Raw genomic sequence first — 18,603 nt, 5'->3', positions numbered from 1 at the left:
GCCATCTCATATAAACTATAGTAGTACCTAGAAAGGCTGGACCGGATGATCCTTGAGGTCCCTTCCAACCTGGCATTCTATGATTTTTCCTCCTAGCAGATGACTGGCTTGTATAGTTATAGTTCTTAAAATAGAATCACAGAATGGCAGAATGGTTTGAGTTGAAAGGGACCTTAGAGATCATCTAGTTCCAAACTCCCTGCATGGGCAGGGACACCTCCCACCAGACTAGACTGCTCAAAACCCCATCTAGCCTGCCCTTAAACACTTCCAGGGAGGGAGACATCCACAACTTCTCTGGGCTGCTTCCTATGCTATATCTCACACGGAGCTTTTGCTTCCATGAAGATGACCTGAAAGCATCCCACTTTTACATATCCAAAAGCAATGTTTTTGTCGTTGTTGTTGTATTGGGGAACATCCCATAGTTTCCAAAGGATTTTCAAAAGGAAGCCCATTCTGGTGGGTAAAAGCCCAGCCTAGGATCTCAGTGCCATTCTCAGAACTGTATAAGCTAGGACAAGTCATTAAGTCCTCCTGTGCCTCCATTCCTACACACTAGAAGTCACAATAACTCTTCCTACAAACTCGAAATGAGTAATTCTTCCTGTCAACAGTTATTTGTTAATATGCTGTGTCCTCTGATGTGCTTGTCAGTGATGTTTAATGGAATTGAACACTAATCACTAATTATAATAGTAAAAAATAATAATTACTATGTAATAGGAGATTAAACTACAACTTCAGTCTTTTTATTACAATTTTATTTATTAGTTGATTATTTCTAAAGTCTTTTGATTTGTCCATGTAGAAAACTAGAAAAGAAAATACCTTTATCCCTGCTTCAAACTGAACCTCTTGAGGTAGCAGTACTCTTAGCATTCAAACATCTTTAGTGCCATCTTCTGTAGGGCAGCAGCATGTCAAGCTCAGTTCTTTTTATTGACACACTGTGCAGTGCCATACCAACATGAAGGTATTTGTAGCTCTGTTTTTGCTACCAGCACTGCTGAGCCGTGTACCACTTTGGCCTGGCTCATTTACAACTAAGGACGTGTACCACAGTTTAGAGATCCTTCCACTAATCTGTGTTTGGATGCACAGTTAGGGTAAAAGCCATCCTATTCTGTACTTCAAAATAGATGCTTGAACTAGAAATAGAAGGGAGTGGAACAGTGTTTGGGACCAATACTGATCTGAGAAAGGCCAATTTTTCTTGTTGGGCTGCAGCTCAGGTTCAGACTAAGATCAAGATACATCTTCTTAACTTATGTGATCTTTTTATAATTTCATAAATCTTGGTGTCTATTTTGTATCTTGTTTCTTTGTACCGTGCCATGCAAACCTGGTTCTTCTCATCTTGAAAATGCCTGCCTGACTGTTCTGTCTATGCACTTCTTGAGTTCACTTTGTTTCTGTGCCAGCCAAATCTAGACTGCTAAAGGTCTGTCTATGCACAGAACAGGGGTTGTCACCTGTTTGGAGGCTTGGATGGAAGAAGAGAGAAGTTATGATGGAGGATAATTAAAGGAAGGCTGAAAATTATGTAAATATGTATTTTAATATAAACATTTAAATGTCGTCTGAAGTTCTGTGTTGCTGTCTAGTGTTAATGACAATGGACGGAACCCTTTAAACATAATAAGGACGCAGGGATCTGGAACATACTAAAGTGGAATCTGACAGCTGGCAGTGCTGTGTGCCTTCAACAATAAGTGACAGTGTGGGATCTAGCTGGGTGGCCCTTGCATGGGAATCCCTCTGTCAGAAAGTCCACAGGAAGACCCACCTTTTAACACCATAGTTTAAATCTGAGCATATCTTCCTTCTGAATAAATTCCTCAGGGAGATGAGACCTGCTTTTTCTGTTTCCCCCTTTACAGCCCCCTATTCTAGTACATGACTAACAAACAGCCTTCCATGCCTCCTCAACACATTTCATGCTGGGCTTTCAGCAGCACATAATCAGACCTGTATTTTTAAAGCTGCTCCCTTCAATTTTCCCAGGGGGTTTTGCATCCTTGCCTGTCTCACGTTCTACAAATGTCCCAGTGGATTTTGTCGACAGCCCAAACCACTTCTTGTAAGAACCCAGAAGGGAATTCTTGGAAAGGAAATTGTTAGCTGATGGCTGTAGCCCCATGGCAGGCTGCATCGTACTATCCTTGTTTGAAATATATTTAAGTCCATCTTAAAAACCTTCTATGGCAGTACTGAAAGCCTGCTCTAGAACCGCACTGCTCTTCTGAGTAAGAACATTTTTCTTACAAAAATTTGTCAAGGCCAGTTACACAAATGGTATGAAATGTCACTTGAAATCTTCCAGAGACTGAAAAAGGAATCATGGAAACACTCAGTGTTTCATGCTATTAAACCTTTTGGACAGATGGTTGGAAGTGAGAGATGTCTCTACTTCTCCCTAAAATCAAGCCTCCTGCCCTTCAGTTGTCCTGATGAGCTGAAGGACTTCATCGTGTGAAGGAAATTGTAATGTCATGAGTTACTGGGGCTGCTGGGATTCCCTCCTGTACCCTAACATGGACCCTTATGCCTCACACTGCTTCAGAATCCACACTGTGATACTATTGCATTTACAGTCATGACAGCACTGGTTTAGCTCTAGCACACATCCCTAAACAGAGCCATTTGTTCTTGTCCCACCACTAGTTTTTAGATCAACAGAAGTCTTTCCTGATAGTGTTTTCAGCTGAAAGATTTATAGGGAGCAACCAAGAGTTGCAAAGATACAACAACATGGGGATATTTCAGTTTGTTGCTTGCCACACAGAGCTCCTCAAATTGTCTCAACATTTTTCTTGGATGGTATTTTTACTGAATAGAGCAACAACCTTGGGGATAACTTGGTGTGGTTAAGTTTCCAGGTCTCTGACTGTAGAGTAGCTATCAACAGAAATTCATACATTATTGCTGAAGAGTTGTCAAGTTGTGATGTTAGTTTAAGTCATTCTGTATAAGGTTTTCCTCTCTCAGGGCAACACTAAAGAACACACACAAGCCTCATAAAAATGCAGATGATGGTAATATTTTTGAATATTAATGCTAAAAATATCAAGAGCCACCTTTAAATCATAATCGTGGCAACAGTTGCAACAGGTCTGTTTTTTCAAATGGACTGTGCACAACAGCTTGACAGCTAGTCTTGACTGAGGAAAGTCTGTGGGAAAAAGACTTTTCAAAAATATCATCCATAATCCCTTCTTTTCCTAATATAGGCTCAGTCCTGGGTACAGGCTCTCAAAATTTGAATGTCCAGGCTTGTCATTTATAAAATTTAGCAAGTGTCTTGAGATACTGCAAGGAGTTGATGTGACGCTGCCTTCACTCGGGAAACCGAAGGATCTGTCTTGACATTAGCCGGTGCCTGCGAAGCACCTTGGCTCACAGGGCTGGCAGCACGCTGCGGTTCTTCACAGAGGACACGCAGGTGGCAGAAGTTTACCTTCTCTCAGGGAAAGAAACCTCCTTTCTGTGAAGACCTTTTTGTTGTTCTTTCCTACAAAGACTGAGACAAAACCTGAGAAAGCTGGGGTTGTTCAGCCTGGAGAAGCCTCCGGGGAGACCTTGTAAGTCTTCCCATACCTAAAGGGGGCCTACAAGAAAGCTGGGGAGGGACTTTTTACAAAAGCATGCAGTGATAGGAGGAGGAGGAGTCACATTTTGAAGCTGAAAGAGGGTAGATTTAGAGATTAGGAATAAATTATTTAGTGTGAGGATGGTGAGACACTGGAACAGGTTGACCACCCGAGGTGTCCAAGGCCAGGTTGGATGGGACTTGGAGCAGCCTGTTCTAGTGGGATCCCAACCCCATGGCATTGGGGTTGGAACTAGATGATCTTTAGGGTCCCCTCCACCCGAAACCATTCTATGATTCCGTGTTTTGCTTGTTTCTCTGCTTTCTAAACGGCAGCGTTCAGAGACGCCTCGCCCCTGAGGGGCCCGGGGCTGCCCCCGGGGCTCCGCGGGCGCGCTCCCCCCGCCCGCCTCACGGCCCTCCCGCCAGGGGCCGCCGCGGGGCGGCGCTGCTCGGCCCCGCCAGGGCTGCGGGGCTCGGGGCCGGAGCGGGGAGCGCGCCCCGCAGCGCAGCCCCGCAGCGCCCGCCCGGGCCAGGAGCCGGCACCGGGTGCCGCTACCGAGCGGCCCCCGGGCGGCAGAGCCCGCGGGTTCCGAGGGGAAGCGGGAGGCGGGGGCGGAGCGGGCGGGCAGGTGCTGCCGCAGCCCCGCTGCCCGCGAGCGGAGAGCTGCGGGCCGGGCCCGGGGAGGGATTTCTTACGCTTTCCTCCTCTCAGAGGAAGAAGCTGTTTATTTCTCAGGAAATCCCACCTTGGCCCGCCAAGGAGGATGGATTGTCTGCACAGTGATAACCTGTCAGAAGCCTGGGAGAGGAAGGCAAACGCCCCGGCCACTCTGCTGGGAGCTCTCCGGGTGAAGCTCTCCCGGGCGGGCGGCTCTGCCCGCGGCGGGAGGCGGGGCGGGCGGGACGGGCACGGGGTGCCCGCCGGAGGCCGCTGCGCGGGGCGGCCGCCCCGGGGCCGCTGCCGGCGGAGGCAGCAGGTAGGGCGGTGGGCACTCCCGGCCTGTCCCGACCCCCCGCCCCGCTTTTCCTTAGCCCCGGCAAAGTTTTGAGGCCTTCTTTCCCCCTCCGTTACATGCGCCTGTGCGCCAGTACTCTCTGGGCTCTTCTGAACGAGTTCGAGCTGCCGCCACTTCCAGCAGCCCAGCTCCCGCAGCGCCCACGTGCCGCGCCCCTGGGCGGTGCCGCCGGGCAGGCGCGTCCGGAGGCGGCCCGGGGAGGGGAGGGGGCTCCGGGGGGGCCGTGGCCGCGGGCGGACCTGGAGCCTGTGCCCGGGGCGGGAGGCGAGCGGCTGCTGCCCGCCCTGCCGGCCCCGCGCTGCGCGGAGGAGGAGCGGAAAGAACGAGGTGAGGAGCCTGGCGTGAGCGCCGGCTGCGTCTGTCCTGCCGGGGAAACAGCGGTGAGCGCCGCTGGGACTGGTAACTGGGCCTGGCGTGTCAGGGAATAGTGTCCAGACCTCACAGAACACCTCAGAAGATGCAGTGGAGGAGGAAGCAGCACGTACCGTTTGTGTCCGAGTTGTTGCGGCTGTTGCCCCCTCACGCGTGCGTTTGAGGGAGGACGTGTAATTTCTTCCTTAAAGGTTTGCCCTAAGGTTTGAACACTGATGTGCGGTGCAGGTCAGTTTTACCCCGGGAGTAAAGTTAAATCCTAGATATAATGCAGAGACGGAATTGCATTCACCCGCGTAAGCTGGTGCCACACGAAATGATGGAGTTCATGAGTGTAACCCAAGGTAGCTCTGGGGTTTCTTCAGGTGAGCTGTGAGTTACGGCCCTTGCAAACACTTTTTCCTGATGGTGAGATAAACAACTCGGTGGCCTCCCTGCGTTCACCAGGCTTTAACCTCACTCTGTTCACATCTTTGGTCTGAGAGTTACCAAAAACATTCCAGCTACTCACTTGTTCACTTAGGACTCAAAGAGGATTTGAGATGTATATTCTTTAGACTTTTTTGGAAGATATTTGTGTCTTCATTACGCAAAAGTTTGTCAATGTTATAAGCCAAAAAGGTTTGGGTTTTTTGTTTGTTTATTGGGGGTGGGGGGTGGGGTGGTTGGGTTTTGTTTTGTTTTCTGTAGGCAAAAAGTGTATCAGAAAAGTGTCTGGATTCATCCCTGACTAACTGTAGAAATCATATAAGCCTAGGATGTTGTTGTGAATCCTGAGTGTGTGTTAGGTCTTTAACATGGTGACATAGATATGAAGAAAGAATTGAACGGAGTAGCCAGAGCTACTGGAGTTTCTCTTTAAGGGAAGTTAAAAGGGAAACGTTAAAATCCTACTGGAACATTTAGAATTAAAGTAGAAAAATATTTAAAATGTACTTTAAGAAGTTTGAACAGGGTGTATAGTGCTGTCCCCCTTGCAATTACTGTAACTTGCCTGAAGTCCTCTCAGACTGATACCTGTCTATTGGAGTACCTTCTTCTCTGCAGTAAAAAAAGGGTCTTGAGTCTTTGAAGGCCAGAGAGGTTTGTCCCTTTGTACATCTGGGGCGGGGGGCGGGACACTCCTTACTGTGCAGATTTTAGATCTGTGTGGCTGATTGTATGTGGGCACCTGACAGATCTGTCTCATTCATGCTTCACTCACTCGGGATGTAGAGACTGTTGCCCTCGTGTGTGACGGCTATTCTGTAGTCCCCTGGTAGCTCCACACCCTTCACACCTTACAGAGTTTTACTGGTAAGTCACTGCCTTTTAATTCCTACATAGAGCCCTAAAATGGCATTTGCGTATTCTGGGAGAGAAGGATTACTTTTGGTTCCTGTTTTCACTTGCAGGTAGCAAATCAGGCTAACGTTTTGTTATGTGAGGAAACAGAGTAGCTTAACAGTGGGGTGTAGCTCTCCTTCTGGGCTCAGCCCTGTGCTCCTTGCACTTTTCCTTTAGTGAGGCCAAACTTTCACACAGAAGTCAAGAAGAAGCCAAGAGAAGTTTTACCTGGGACTTAAAGAAGAAGCTCCATAGCAGTAAATTTAAGGTAGCAACAAGATCATCTAAGGGATTAATTTTGAACAAGCGCTTAAAATACAGTGAAAGTTATAATAGATGTGTCTATGACACTGTGAGCAAGAAGAAAGGTATTTTTTAAGCCCTCATTTAAACAAGTTTATAAAGCGAATTATGAAATCTCAGCCATCGTGTTACCATTAAGTTCCACTGGAAATTGTAGTAGCTCATTCTGTTCCTCCACATCTGCCAGTTTGTCTGGAATGACACGGTCACGCAGCAGACTTTGTGCAGGGTGACTGCTTTTAGTGGATTTAAATTAGCAGAGTTTATAAACCTGGTAGAAATGGAGATTGTTTAGTGTAAAAACAAAGGAAGTATTGCGAGTTGTTTTCTTTTTTAACAGCAATTTTTTTCTCATGCTGGATTATAAAATCTAGATAATTTTAAAGATAAAAACCTAAATCCCAAGATTTTAGGCTTGTCATTTAGACAAGAAATGAAAGAACGTTTCTGAATTTAAGAAGTTGTATTCAGACAAGGACATGTTAATTTTCTAAATAATTGCTAAGGGGCATTTTTTAGATATATCAGTATAATAAAATAATAGATACATTAGGTGTCATAACCTGGTAACGTATGTAACATAGCTGTGTAGATGTTTGTGCATGTGTGCATATGTCTATGTAAATACATAGACAGATACATGTGTGAGCAAAATTTTAAATAAAACTGTGTTTCTATTAAAATTATGAATAATTAAAATATCATGTTTCACACATTTGATACATAGTGATGAACCTCTTTGCTGATGTCATCAGGAATAAAAATAGAAATAATAACTGTCAAGTTTAGAGATGCCAGATGATAATTATTTATCTCCTGTAGAGGGGTACATATGACATCACAGCTTTTAAAATTTATTCTTTCTCTGGCTTGTTCTCTGTCACACACACAAACACACCATCCACAAAATGTGTTTGCCCATGTACTAAACTTAGTAACTAATGGCACATTGATTCGCAAACAGAATGCCATGCCAGTTTTTATGAACTGCCCATTTTTCAATATTTTTCTCAGAGGAATGGTTTCCTAAGTGAGACAAACAGTATATGACTCCCAGTTCTTACTGAAAGATCACAAAGTTCATGAGGTCCTTACTTTTCATAACGTTGAATTGGATTGCTCGCTGAGACAGATTCTCTGTCATTCCCTTGCAGATATTTCTGCATTAATATCATAAAATACAGATAAAGATGTTTAATTTCTCAATCTGCATTTTTTCCAGGCACAGAAGGAAAAAGTGTCTCTCTTCACAAATCCATATGTAAGGTTAGGGTTTAACGATTGCCTCACTCTGTGTTTCGGCAGTGCTGAAATTAGTATTGTACAGCAGAAGTTGATGTGATACTACAAAACCAAGCTTGGAGTTGTTCTCAGCTAAAATACTGAGTTGTGGCAATTCAAATTTAGATTTAGTTATTTTATTCTTGAACTTAATGGTGATAACTCAAGCATTCTGTGAGCTCTGTGAGCCCTCAGCTTTTGTTTGATGTCATTTAGTCGTTATTTTTATCAAGGCACCCTTTAAAAATTGTAGATGTGATTTTGGATGAGTTACATTGGCTTTAGGAGTTACTTACTGGAGAATGTATTAACACTGAAGATAGGTATGGGACCTGGATTTATGAGAACCCTCCAGACAGTGAAGATAAGTATCTTTGCTTTGCCCTTGAAAATTATGTCCTCACTGTATTTCCATACTATGGGTAATGCACATTTGTAGTGAAGGCAGCGAGTGCTGCAGTTCATACTAAGATGAAACTGAGGTTTCCACCTCTGTGTGATTAAGATGCTGTGAAGTGTCTGCTCACTGCTGAAACACACTGTATACAGGATGAATTTTCAGACTCTGGTATACAGAAATAAGTCTTTTAATTAATGTAAGCATCTGAATAGCTTTTTTGAGTATCCTTTGAGAAATGCATCATGTCACATCTTTGGTATCCTGAATTGTGTCAGCCTGGGCAATGCTGGTCTGTAGCAAAAAAAAAAAGTAACGTCTTCAGTAGTGTTAATGAATGGGGGATAACGGTAAATAAATGAGATGGTATTATTTTTCATTTTTCCTTTACTATTTAGAAATCATTATTTTTCTTCCCTGAATGACTAGATAATTCTTCAGAAAAGCCAGAAAAATTCTACTTTCACTGTTGTCAATATTGCTGTTGATCTCCATAACAGATACACCACAGTGTGTCTTTAGGAAAAAAAATAAGATTGCTACCTCTGCTCACCTTGCAGTTCAGGGGTTATAATTTTTCATGGGGGCAGAACAGCTTCATTTTTTGAAACAAGACAAGAGAATATCTATCTTTATAAAGAACAGTGTGTGGCCTCCAGTAATGGCAGGGGTAATGGTAGCTGTGCTGAAAATAAACCATAATTTATTAATTTATTAAAGAAGATTTAATGTGCTAACTGATTAATGCCTTTTCTATTACAAATATTAGTAACAAAAGAACAAACCATAACTTTGACTGCTTGTTATCTGAGCTGCCTATTTTGCTTGATCTCAATAGAAAACAAAGAGTGAGGCAGAGAAAACTGAACTGGGAGGCACAGAATAATACAAAAGATATGGATTTAGGGCTACACTGTACAAAATTAATTCAGTATTCCTTGAAAAATTAATACTTCTCAAGGTTAAAATTACTTCACCGTCCAAAATATTGTAAACCTCATAAAATTAAGATTGAGGATTAAATTTAAGGTTTAGACTAGATATTAGAAATTATTTCTTTACCAAAAGAGTGGTTGGATACTGGAATGGGCTGCCCAGGGAGGTGGTGGAGTCACCATCCCTGGAAGTTTTTAAAAGAAATGTAGATGCAGTGCTTAGGGACATGATTTAAGCACTGAATGGGTAGATGAGGTTATGGTTGGTGGATTTAGGCTATAGTTGGACTTGATGATCTTCAAGGTCCTTTCCAACCAGGGTGATTCTGTGAATTAGGATTATTAAAATAAGGTATTTTAATAAAAAGATATTAACTTTTGGATTACTATTTTAAGAGTGGAAAAATACGCGCCTTAAAAAAAACCTGAATATATGTGGGTTTTAATGATCAAAAGTTGTTCTAGGACCAGGCCATTACTACACAAAATCGGTATTTCATTGTTATTATTTTCAGCTGCAGTTTATTGTGGTGTGCTGGAAAAATAATTAAGTTATATTAAAGGGAATGTGTTTTTGTAGAATATCAAAGTTCTATTTTTTTAGGTGTTTTTGTTGAGCTAACTTTGTGGGAACAAACAGTGTGTTAGTATTCCAGGATTTACAAAAATGCAAAATACTGATGGGTGTGTTGCTGTTTTCTGTGTGAAAGCATACTATTCTGCAGGTATTTCATTGCCTCATAGTAAAATTAGGTTATAAAAAAAATAGCTGAAATAACTTTAATTTCTTTAACTATCTCAACTAAAAGCCTTTTGGAAGTCCAGTACAGACTTAGGAAATGTCCCCTCTGAAAAACCAGTGACATCGTTCTTGGAAGCCACAGTACATAAAATACTGAGAACAGTGCATTTTCTCAGTGCTAAATTCCTACCTGTAATGATGAACTCCTTTTCTTCTTGGGAATTGTAAGACAAACAGGTATTTGGACAAGAAGTATAAGTATAAAAATGAAAAGTGGAAAGTTTAATTCAGCTATAAAATATTCTGAGGTTTTTTAAAAAGAGAGGATAACCAGTTTTTTCTGAGTATGTTGGGAGTTTTTTGCATGCAAATTGTTCTAGCTGAATTATAATTCTGGTAGAAGTATTTCTGAGTGTATTGAAGTTAGTTGAAAGTGAAGTTTTGTATTTTGTTTTCAATTGAAGGTTGATATATAAAATATGGAAGTGTGTTCATGAGGAGAATGAAATGTACTTCTTACATATATTCCAATTTGAAACAGGCCAAGGGTAGCAGAAGTACTACCAGAAGCTAATAGCTTGTTTCTCAAGTGAAGGCAGCTTGTGAGGAATCTGATCTTTAAAAAAGTTTTGTGCTTTAAGCCTTTTCAAATCAGAAGTTGTGCCTCGTATTGGACATTAAGTTGTGGAAACTACTGAGAATATATACCAGTTGTTTATCATAGAAATAAGGTCCTAGTATATAATTTTATTTTGCCACGAAAATCTCTGTGAAGTGAGAAATGAGAAAATGAGACCTGATAACAATAAAGTTATTAGAGTTAGACAAACTTTGTGTGACACTCTGATACAAGTGCAGCTGCATTAATACCACAAATATTGTTTAATTGAACTGATTTCCATCTGTTCTTTTCTAAAAACAGGCAAGAACAGTTAGAGCTACCTCAGGTGGAGGAAACAGAGAAACTACATTTTAAAAATATTTAAATTTTTTAGAAATTGTGGTTATTAATCTTTCTTGGCTCTCACTGTGTATAGACACTTGAACCTGTATTAGCTAGATGCAAGCACTAAACATCCCCCTTCTGTGCTCACCAAAACCCATGGCTGCATGGTCACAGGGTGATGTAGTTCTTAACACAGGTGTGCAATATCCTGCAAAAAGAAATGCACTTCAGAAATGTCGTTTGTTGCGGGTCAATCTGTTTCGCTCCAGCGTTGCGTGATTATAAGATTTTCTTAACGTTGCTCTAATTGCTCTAATGTTCTTATTGTAGGTTAGAAATCTGAAACAATGGGTGACTGGAGCTTTCTGGGGAGACTGTTAGAGAATGCACAGGAGCACTCCACGGTTATTGGCAAGGTTTGGCTGACGGTACTGTTTATCTTCAGGATCCTGGTGCTGGGGGCCGCTGCTGAGGAGGTCTGGGGAGATGAGCAGTCAGACTTTACATGCAACACCCAGCAACCTGGTTGCGAAAATGTTTGCTATGACAAAGCTTTCCCCATTTCTCACATCCGCTTCTGGGTGCTGCAGATCATTTTTGTCTCCACTCCAACCCTTATCTACTTGGGCCACGTGCTGCACATTGTACGCATGGAGGAGAAGAGGAAAGAGAAAGAAGAGCTGAAAAAGAAGGGAAGTGTCAAAGACAACAACTACGCAGGAGCAGCAGCCTCTGGCAATGGTGGAGGAGGCAGCAATAACATCAAGGATCCTCTTGGCAAAAAGGGGAAGGAGAAGCTCCCGATCCGTGATGAACGTGGTAGAATCCGTATGGGGGGTGCCCTGCTGCGTACCTACGTCTTCAATATAATTTTCAAGACACTGTTTGAGGTGGGCTTCATTGTGGGCCAGTACTTCCTTTATGGCTTTGAGCTAAAGCCAGTCTACCAGTGCAGCCGCGCACCTTGCCCACACACCGTGGACTGCTTCATCTCAAGGCCCACTGAGAAGACCATCTTCATCATCTTCATGTTGGTGGTGGCCTCAGTCTCTTTGCTGCTTAACATGCTTGAGATATATCACTTGGGGTGGAAGAAGCTTAAGCAGGGTATGACAAGCCGGTACAGCCTTGAGATGCCTGTCGCCACAATGACACCAGTCATGGTAACAGGGGAGCCCAAACCTGTTGCCCTGCCACCACCATCACCACCTGTTGTGGTAACGACTGCCACACCCCCCCCTGTTCTGCCTGACACCCGTGCTGTCACACCACTGCTGGCCCCAGTGACCATGGCACCTTACTACGCTGCAGCTACTCCAAGACCACGGCCCAACTCCAACACGGCCTCCATGGCCAGCTACCCTGCTGCTCCACCAGTTCCCGAGGAGAGGCACCGTGCCATGACTCCCACACCCATCTCCACTCCCATCACCATCCCGACCCCCATCCCCACGCCCACGCCAGCTGTCATCAGCTACTTCAACAGCAACAACCATGCCCTGGTGGCCAAGCAGAACTGGGTCAACATGACAGCTGAGCAGCAGGGGAAGGTGTTCTCCAGTTCAGTAGGCTCCTCTACTCCCAGCAGTGTCCGGCATCCCCTTCCTGAGCAGGAAGAGCCACTGGAGCAGCTACTCCCGCCCCCCGCTGGGCCACCTATTGCTGTGGCCAACAGTGGCAGCAGCACCAGCCTGAGCGGGGGAAGCGGCAGCAAGTGGGATGTGGAGGGTGAGGAAGAGGCGTCAGGACGACCAGTCTCAGCTGCCTGCACCACCGTGGAGATGCACGAGCCACCTCTGCTTGTAGACACACGGCGCTTGAGCAGGGCCAGTAAGTCAAGCAGCTGCAGAGCCAGGTCAGACGACCTAGCCGTGTAATGCGGTCACCTCTGCTCAGGAGGAGCAGGTGATGGGAGGCAGAGTGGGCAGGGGAGCTGCCCAGGGAGGCCAAGTCCGGCGTGGGTGGGAAGGTCTGGGTTTCAAACTTTGATGCTTGCTGTTTTTGCACTCTGTGAGTTGTAGTGGGGAAAAATATCAACGTTTTCTAATAGGTCAGGGGTGGCCGAAGCGCAGCCCGTGGGCCAGGGGACCAATCCCGCTTTCCTTCATGTCCATGGCAGATCTCCCAAGGGCAGCCATAGGGGAGCCCTGCACAGGTAACAGGTGGTGATGGTAGCTGGTCGTGTGCCCTGAGGCTGACTTTCATCTGAGAAAAATGTTAATACCCCTTGTGCCTGGCCATCATCTCCCTCTTGCCCTTGCCTTCACTTCCAGCCTTTTTCACATAAGCCCTACATAAGCAGACGTGGTGACTTACTTTTTTCCTCTTGAATCTTATGTAGCCCTATGGCAAACATCAGGGTGGCATGTTGCCTGCTGGCACCTGTTCTCTGTGGACCAACTTGCCATATTAAACGTGACTCAGTCTCTTCCATATAACAAGACTTAATGAAGCCTTTGTGCTCATGGCAAATTGCCACTGTGGTCCTCAGCCGGGCAAAGTTTAGGTAACCCCTGTAATAGATTTTTGAGGTTCATCTTTCTATATTTTTTTTTACTCTTGACCTGTTAGGAAGTGTTCGGTTTGACCTTCTATCCAGTGTTTGCCAACCATGATCACACCATGTTTTGAAGCCCACAGATATGTTTGAGCATGTTAGGTTATAATTTTAGATGACTTCTGAAATTGCTTAGAGGAGGACAGGAATTTAAATCACACCTCAGAAATTATTACACAGAACAATTTATCTTCAGAAAGCAAGGATTATTATTTCAATACATTGTGGCCCCATATGTTGCCCATGGACAAACAATAGGATGAAGTACGGCTCTGCATTTTAGACTGTTAGATATCAGCTTAAGTTTGTTGGGAAAATGCTTTCTAGAAGTAAACTTGAGTGCATATTTTTAAGTATTTGAACATTTTGAGAATAATTTTGATCTGTAGGTTTAAAGTTACTTGACTGTGTACTTAATAACTTTAGTTTGATCTTTGATCTTACAAGAAAGAAGCTTACTAATGGTAAAATTCCCAAAGCAACATTATTTCCTGTTGTATTGTACCCTTTCCTTTAACAGCATCTGCAGCGTCTTACAGGTCAGTGAAAACAGGTTTAGACAATATTGCATTGCAGAAAAGGTGGCTATAATATCTGGGCAACGTGTAGTGGCTGAAGGGTCTGGTCTGATCCTGCTGAAGTCACTTGCAGAATTTCCATTCAATTTAAACAAGGAGCAAGATTTGGAGATGGATCTTGCAGGCCTAATTCAAGCAAAACTAACATTCACATGGAATTTTGGGAGCCAAAAGGAATGTAGATTTGGGGTCTTAGATAAATACGTTAAAATCCTGCTTTTGAAAATCACGTGTTTCCCTCAAAAATGGCTGGAGGAAAGTGCTGGGTATTTTTTTCGTAAGGTGCAGCTTTCCTTACAGCTGGCTCTGTCCTTCTTTCCTTTGTAACTAGTACTCTCACAGACTTTAGACAGAATCCTGAATGCTTGATAAGGCTCAGGAGAGTGCTGGTACAAACGGAATGCAGGATTAGGCCTGACTTCTGTTCTGAGCAAACACCAAAAGAAATGAACCTCGGAGTCAGTCCTATTGCTGCTATAAATTGAAGGTACAGTAATGGGAGGAGAGCAGTCAAACACACTGGGGCAGCCCTTTGCATCTTCAAAGTACTTGGCCTGGCAGTGCAGTCCTTACTCAGGCAAAGCAGGGTCACCCTGTAGCAAATAGTTAAAATTGCCAGTTATCTCTGCTGTTAAATGTTTTCCTTAATGTGTTTATTTTATTCAACAGTTAAAATATATTCCCACCACTCAGATTAAACATTCATTTTTGCTGCTTTCTGAGTAGACACAAAGTTTCTCATGATCAAAGGCACTGTTCTGCAACCCTCAGGCATGTTGTCTTATGACTTTCTCGACCTGCTTATGGTGAACTGGGTGAGAAGTCTTTCTGCTGCCACTGATCTTGGGGGCAGACACTGCATTAAAAGTCAATGTACAGCAGTACAATAAAGATATTTACTATTAGGTGTTCAGCTTCAGGCATGCTCTTGTGATTTTTCTGTTTTAAGCCATAAAAACCCTTCCTGCAAGAAAGCTAGAAGCTAAATTCTGCTTTCTGTTGTATCCATGCAACTGTGCTGAACTTAGACGACAGCTGTGAAGTTGCCTAGATGTAAACAAAGGCAGAGTTTAATGCTCAAATTTTTTAGATTTACTAGCACCAATAGCAGTGGTTTTTTAAGTTTTGCTAAATGCCAGGTAATTTATATTGCTGAAATAATGCAATATGCATCTCTGTATTTTAGTACATCAAAATTAATGGCCTATATTTTCTTTTGTTGATGCTTTTGAAGAATTGAAGTCAAAGTCTATCTGGAGTGTGTTTATGTAAACCAGACCACCTGGAATATGTACTTTTTTGTATCAACACCTGAGAGCAATGCTCACTTGTTTGATGGAGCTCTGAATCGTGCAGTCCTTACTTTAGTACAACCCTCACAGAGTGTGTCCTGCAGGACTGCGTCCATATTGTATATAAAAAGAGTAACAGAGATAGGTTTAACTTAGGATCAACTGATATCAAGTCTGCCCTTTTCAAGTTAACGTGTGCGGTTAGACCTGCAGAGAGTTCAGGTGCTTTTGTGTGGTATTTTCAGCAGAGTGACTACTGGAAAGCTGTGAAAGATAGTTTAGGTGAAGCTCAAAGGGAGAAATGTAATCTATTGCAAGCCCTGGGAGAAATGTGACAGAGCAGCCTCCGCATCCAAGCAGTGCTGGTCTGAGAAAGCAAAGCTACAACTCACAGGTTGTGTTTTTAAGATCAGCTTAAGTTTCATCACATAACTGTACAGAGTCAAGCTGCTTGGTTACCTGTCATTTCGTTTGGAGTCCAGTAATTGTTTCTTCATTTAAGCCCAGGTAACTGTTTTGACAGAACTCCCCCTTAGTGCTTACAGCTGCTTTTAATTGTTGCATCACATCTGGAATCAGATTTGTTGAAAAAAATGTTAGTGGTGTGGCCAATTTTGAGTACTTTATTTAATCTTTATCCATTAATGGTCACTGAATTCAACATGCTATGAGTAAAGCATAACTATGCAGACTTTTATAGTTCTAGAAAATGTGTACAAACACCAACTAATTTGCAGAACAGCATCTGTTGGCAAAAATAATAAGCTAATTTCTAAGTTGTTTACTCTTTCACATCAATTAATTCTGAAGAGTGAACTGGTAGCAAATGATATTTTGATTTAGCCTGGTTATATGGCTGCTCAAGCCACAATAGTGAAAGATCTTATACAGACACCTAACGTGAAACCAGTAGGTAAGTCATTGCAAAAGCAGAAGTCAGAACAGCATCATGTCTGATATTAAGCAAACTGAAAAAACCCTACTTGCTTTTGCCATTGGAGTTGAATGATTGTGGGAAAATAGTTTCTTCTCTTACGTGAAATTTAAAAAAATGCTAAGGAAGGAAAAGGAGAAAACTGAAAAAAACTATATTCCTTGAAGAAGTTACCAGGTGTATGATGTGCTACTCTTTTTGTAATAAGTCAACTCACTGGTAGTAGTTGGCCCTGCTTGGAGCACTGGGGATTGGGTTGGGCTAGATGACTTCCAGAGTCCAACAGTAATGATTATATGAAACATATTTTCCAAATTTTCATTAGTATATTTTTAATAATACTTTTACAAAGATATAGTAAAAATATATGTGCATTGCACATAAATGCATAGTTTATTGGTCATGGACACAGTTGATCTGTTTTCTATCACTGGGCTTTTTAAATTAGTGCAGCTGTCAGTTAATACTAAAGAAAATGAAGTCTAGACAATTTTAAAGCCCACATTTCTTCCCTTTGTATTTTGATTAAATAAAGACAGCCTGCTAGAACCTTCTCTTTATTAAAGTGGAATATTTTATCTATGAAAATCAATCTCTTGTTTTTTTCATAGGTAAAAAAGTGCTCCTTGAATTTGTTGGTCTGTGCTAGCACAGAAAAATCATAGCTTCTTGAAAACAGCTAGCATGCACTGAAAAAGCAGATGAACTGTGTTCTTTTCATGTGCAACTTGGAAGCCAGTTGTGTGCAAAGTGGTACCAGGGATTGATTTGGCTCAGTGTATTTGGTGTTCATCAAGGCACGTAGAGCTAATTAAATGGCATTTTGCAGCTCTTGAGATTATTTTCTAGTATGAATACTTACGTGTAGGATCAGTAATATAATGAAAGCAAACTTTAAAAATCAGATCAGTACTTAGGTCCTTTTCTGTTAATTGTGGGACCACCTTCTCAGCTGATAAAAACTGTTGTATTCCATTGAGTTCATGTGGGTGACAACGGTCTGCAGAAGAAGAACATTGAGCCCCCAGGTCTTTTTGTTTAATACAGACACTAACACCATGGATTTGAACAGGCTGGGTAGTTGTTTGTTGGGTTTTTTTTAATTACAAATGGTTTTGTTTAATTTATTTTGATTTTTCTTGTGCAAAGTGTGCTCTTGTAATTTTGATTTTCTGAAGTTTACATTCAATTTTTGATTTCAGATTGCACATTTGGATGAAATAAACAGTTTTCTGAGTTTACATTTGTATAAGAAGTAAAAGAATGACTCTGCCAATATGTTAAACCTAAGAGAGAAATGTCTTACTATAACACAGGAACTCTTCAGACATAAGACAGTACCATTAAAGAAAATTTAACCTGATCACTGTTCTATAGTATCAGTTTTCTCTGTATATTTAAAATATGGGAGCTGGATATATAGGGAGCACACTGTGGAAAAAGATGCTTTTCATCATGAACTCAATTATTACCAAATAAACCAAGATTCATTATTATTGATATTCCTTCTTGTATGTTTTGAGTTTTGGTGACAAAAACTAGCAGTGACGTATGTCCTTTAAGAGCTAAATTTACAGCCTGGTTTAAAATTCCAAAGAAAATACTTGTGGAGAAATACTGCACTGTTATGCTGCAGAAGATTTTACAAAAGATAAATGTTTTTCTTTCTAGCAAAAAAACATGGTTCTGAGCCTGCAAATACAATTTCATGCAAGTTATTTTTACTCTTGCAGATAAGACCACTAATGGTAATGGGACTGTTTGCAGAAGGAAAAGGCACTGAAAGAGAAATTGTAGATTTGCATTTTAAGTTTGTTATAAGATGCCAATAAAATTCCAGAAGTTTCAGTCCTTGAAGAGTTATGCAAGATATGTGAGCATATTTTAAGGTGAATATATTCATATTCCCACTGATTCTGTTTCTCGCAGTTAAAGGGTTGTAAAGCATCAGAAAGCTTGCTCAGAGCTTTCTTGTTGCTTACTGGATGTTTGTCTTTTACATGACAGAATCTGACAACAAACACAATGAGTTTTCTGGGCCATTAGGAACTTGTAATAACAATAAAAACAGCAAAAAAACCCAGTTAAAAGTGCTGTCTTCAAAGAAGTGCCTTGTGTATTAAATTCTGTAAGAAAGAAGTTGATGTAAATGTTCATTTACCTCATATGTTTACAAAATTGTTACTAAATAAACTTTTTTGTACCACATCATTGTCTCTTTCCGATTAAATTTTAACATTATGTAGATGATCTGTTAAATTACTGATGCAGGGGAAGAGTTAACCAAAGTCATTTAGCTCCCTCCCTTATTCACTTACACTGCTGCTTC

The 18,603-nt window shown here is 42.1% G+C and overlaps 1 protein-coding gene across 1 annotated transcript; it reads left to right on the top strand.

Moving 5' to 3' along the window:
• The first annotated feature begins 11,260 nt into the window (after window positions 1-11,260).
• On the top strand, window positions 11,261-12,790 carry GJA3 (gap junction protein alpha 3). Its single transcript, XM_051609387.1, has one exon. The coding sequence runs from the start codon at window positions 11,261-11,263 to the stop codon at window positions 12,788-12,790; it is 1,530 nt and encodes a 509-aa protein (XP_051465347.1).
• Window positions 12,791-18,603: the final 5,813 nt, after the last annotated feature.

Source organism: Apus apus, chromosome 1 (assembly GCF_020740795.1).
Source record: "Apus apus isolate bApuApu2 chromosome 1, bApuApu2.pri.cur, whole genome shotgun sequence".
NCBI lineage: Eukaryota > Metazoa > Chordata > Aves > Apodiformes > Apodidae > Apus > Apus apus.
This window is presented reverse-complemented; position numbering and strand designations above follow the sequence as displayed.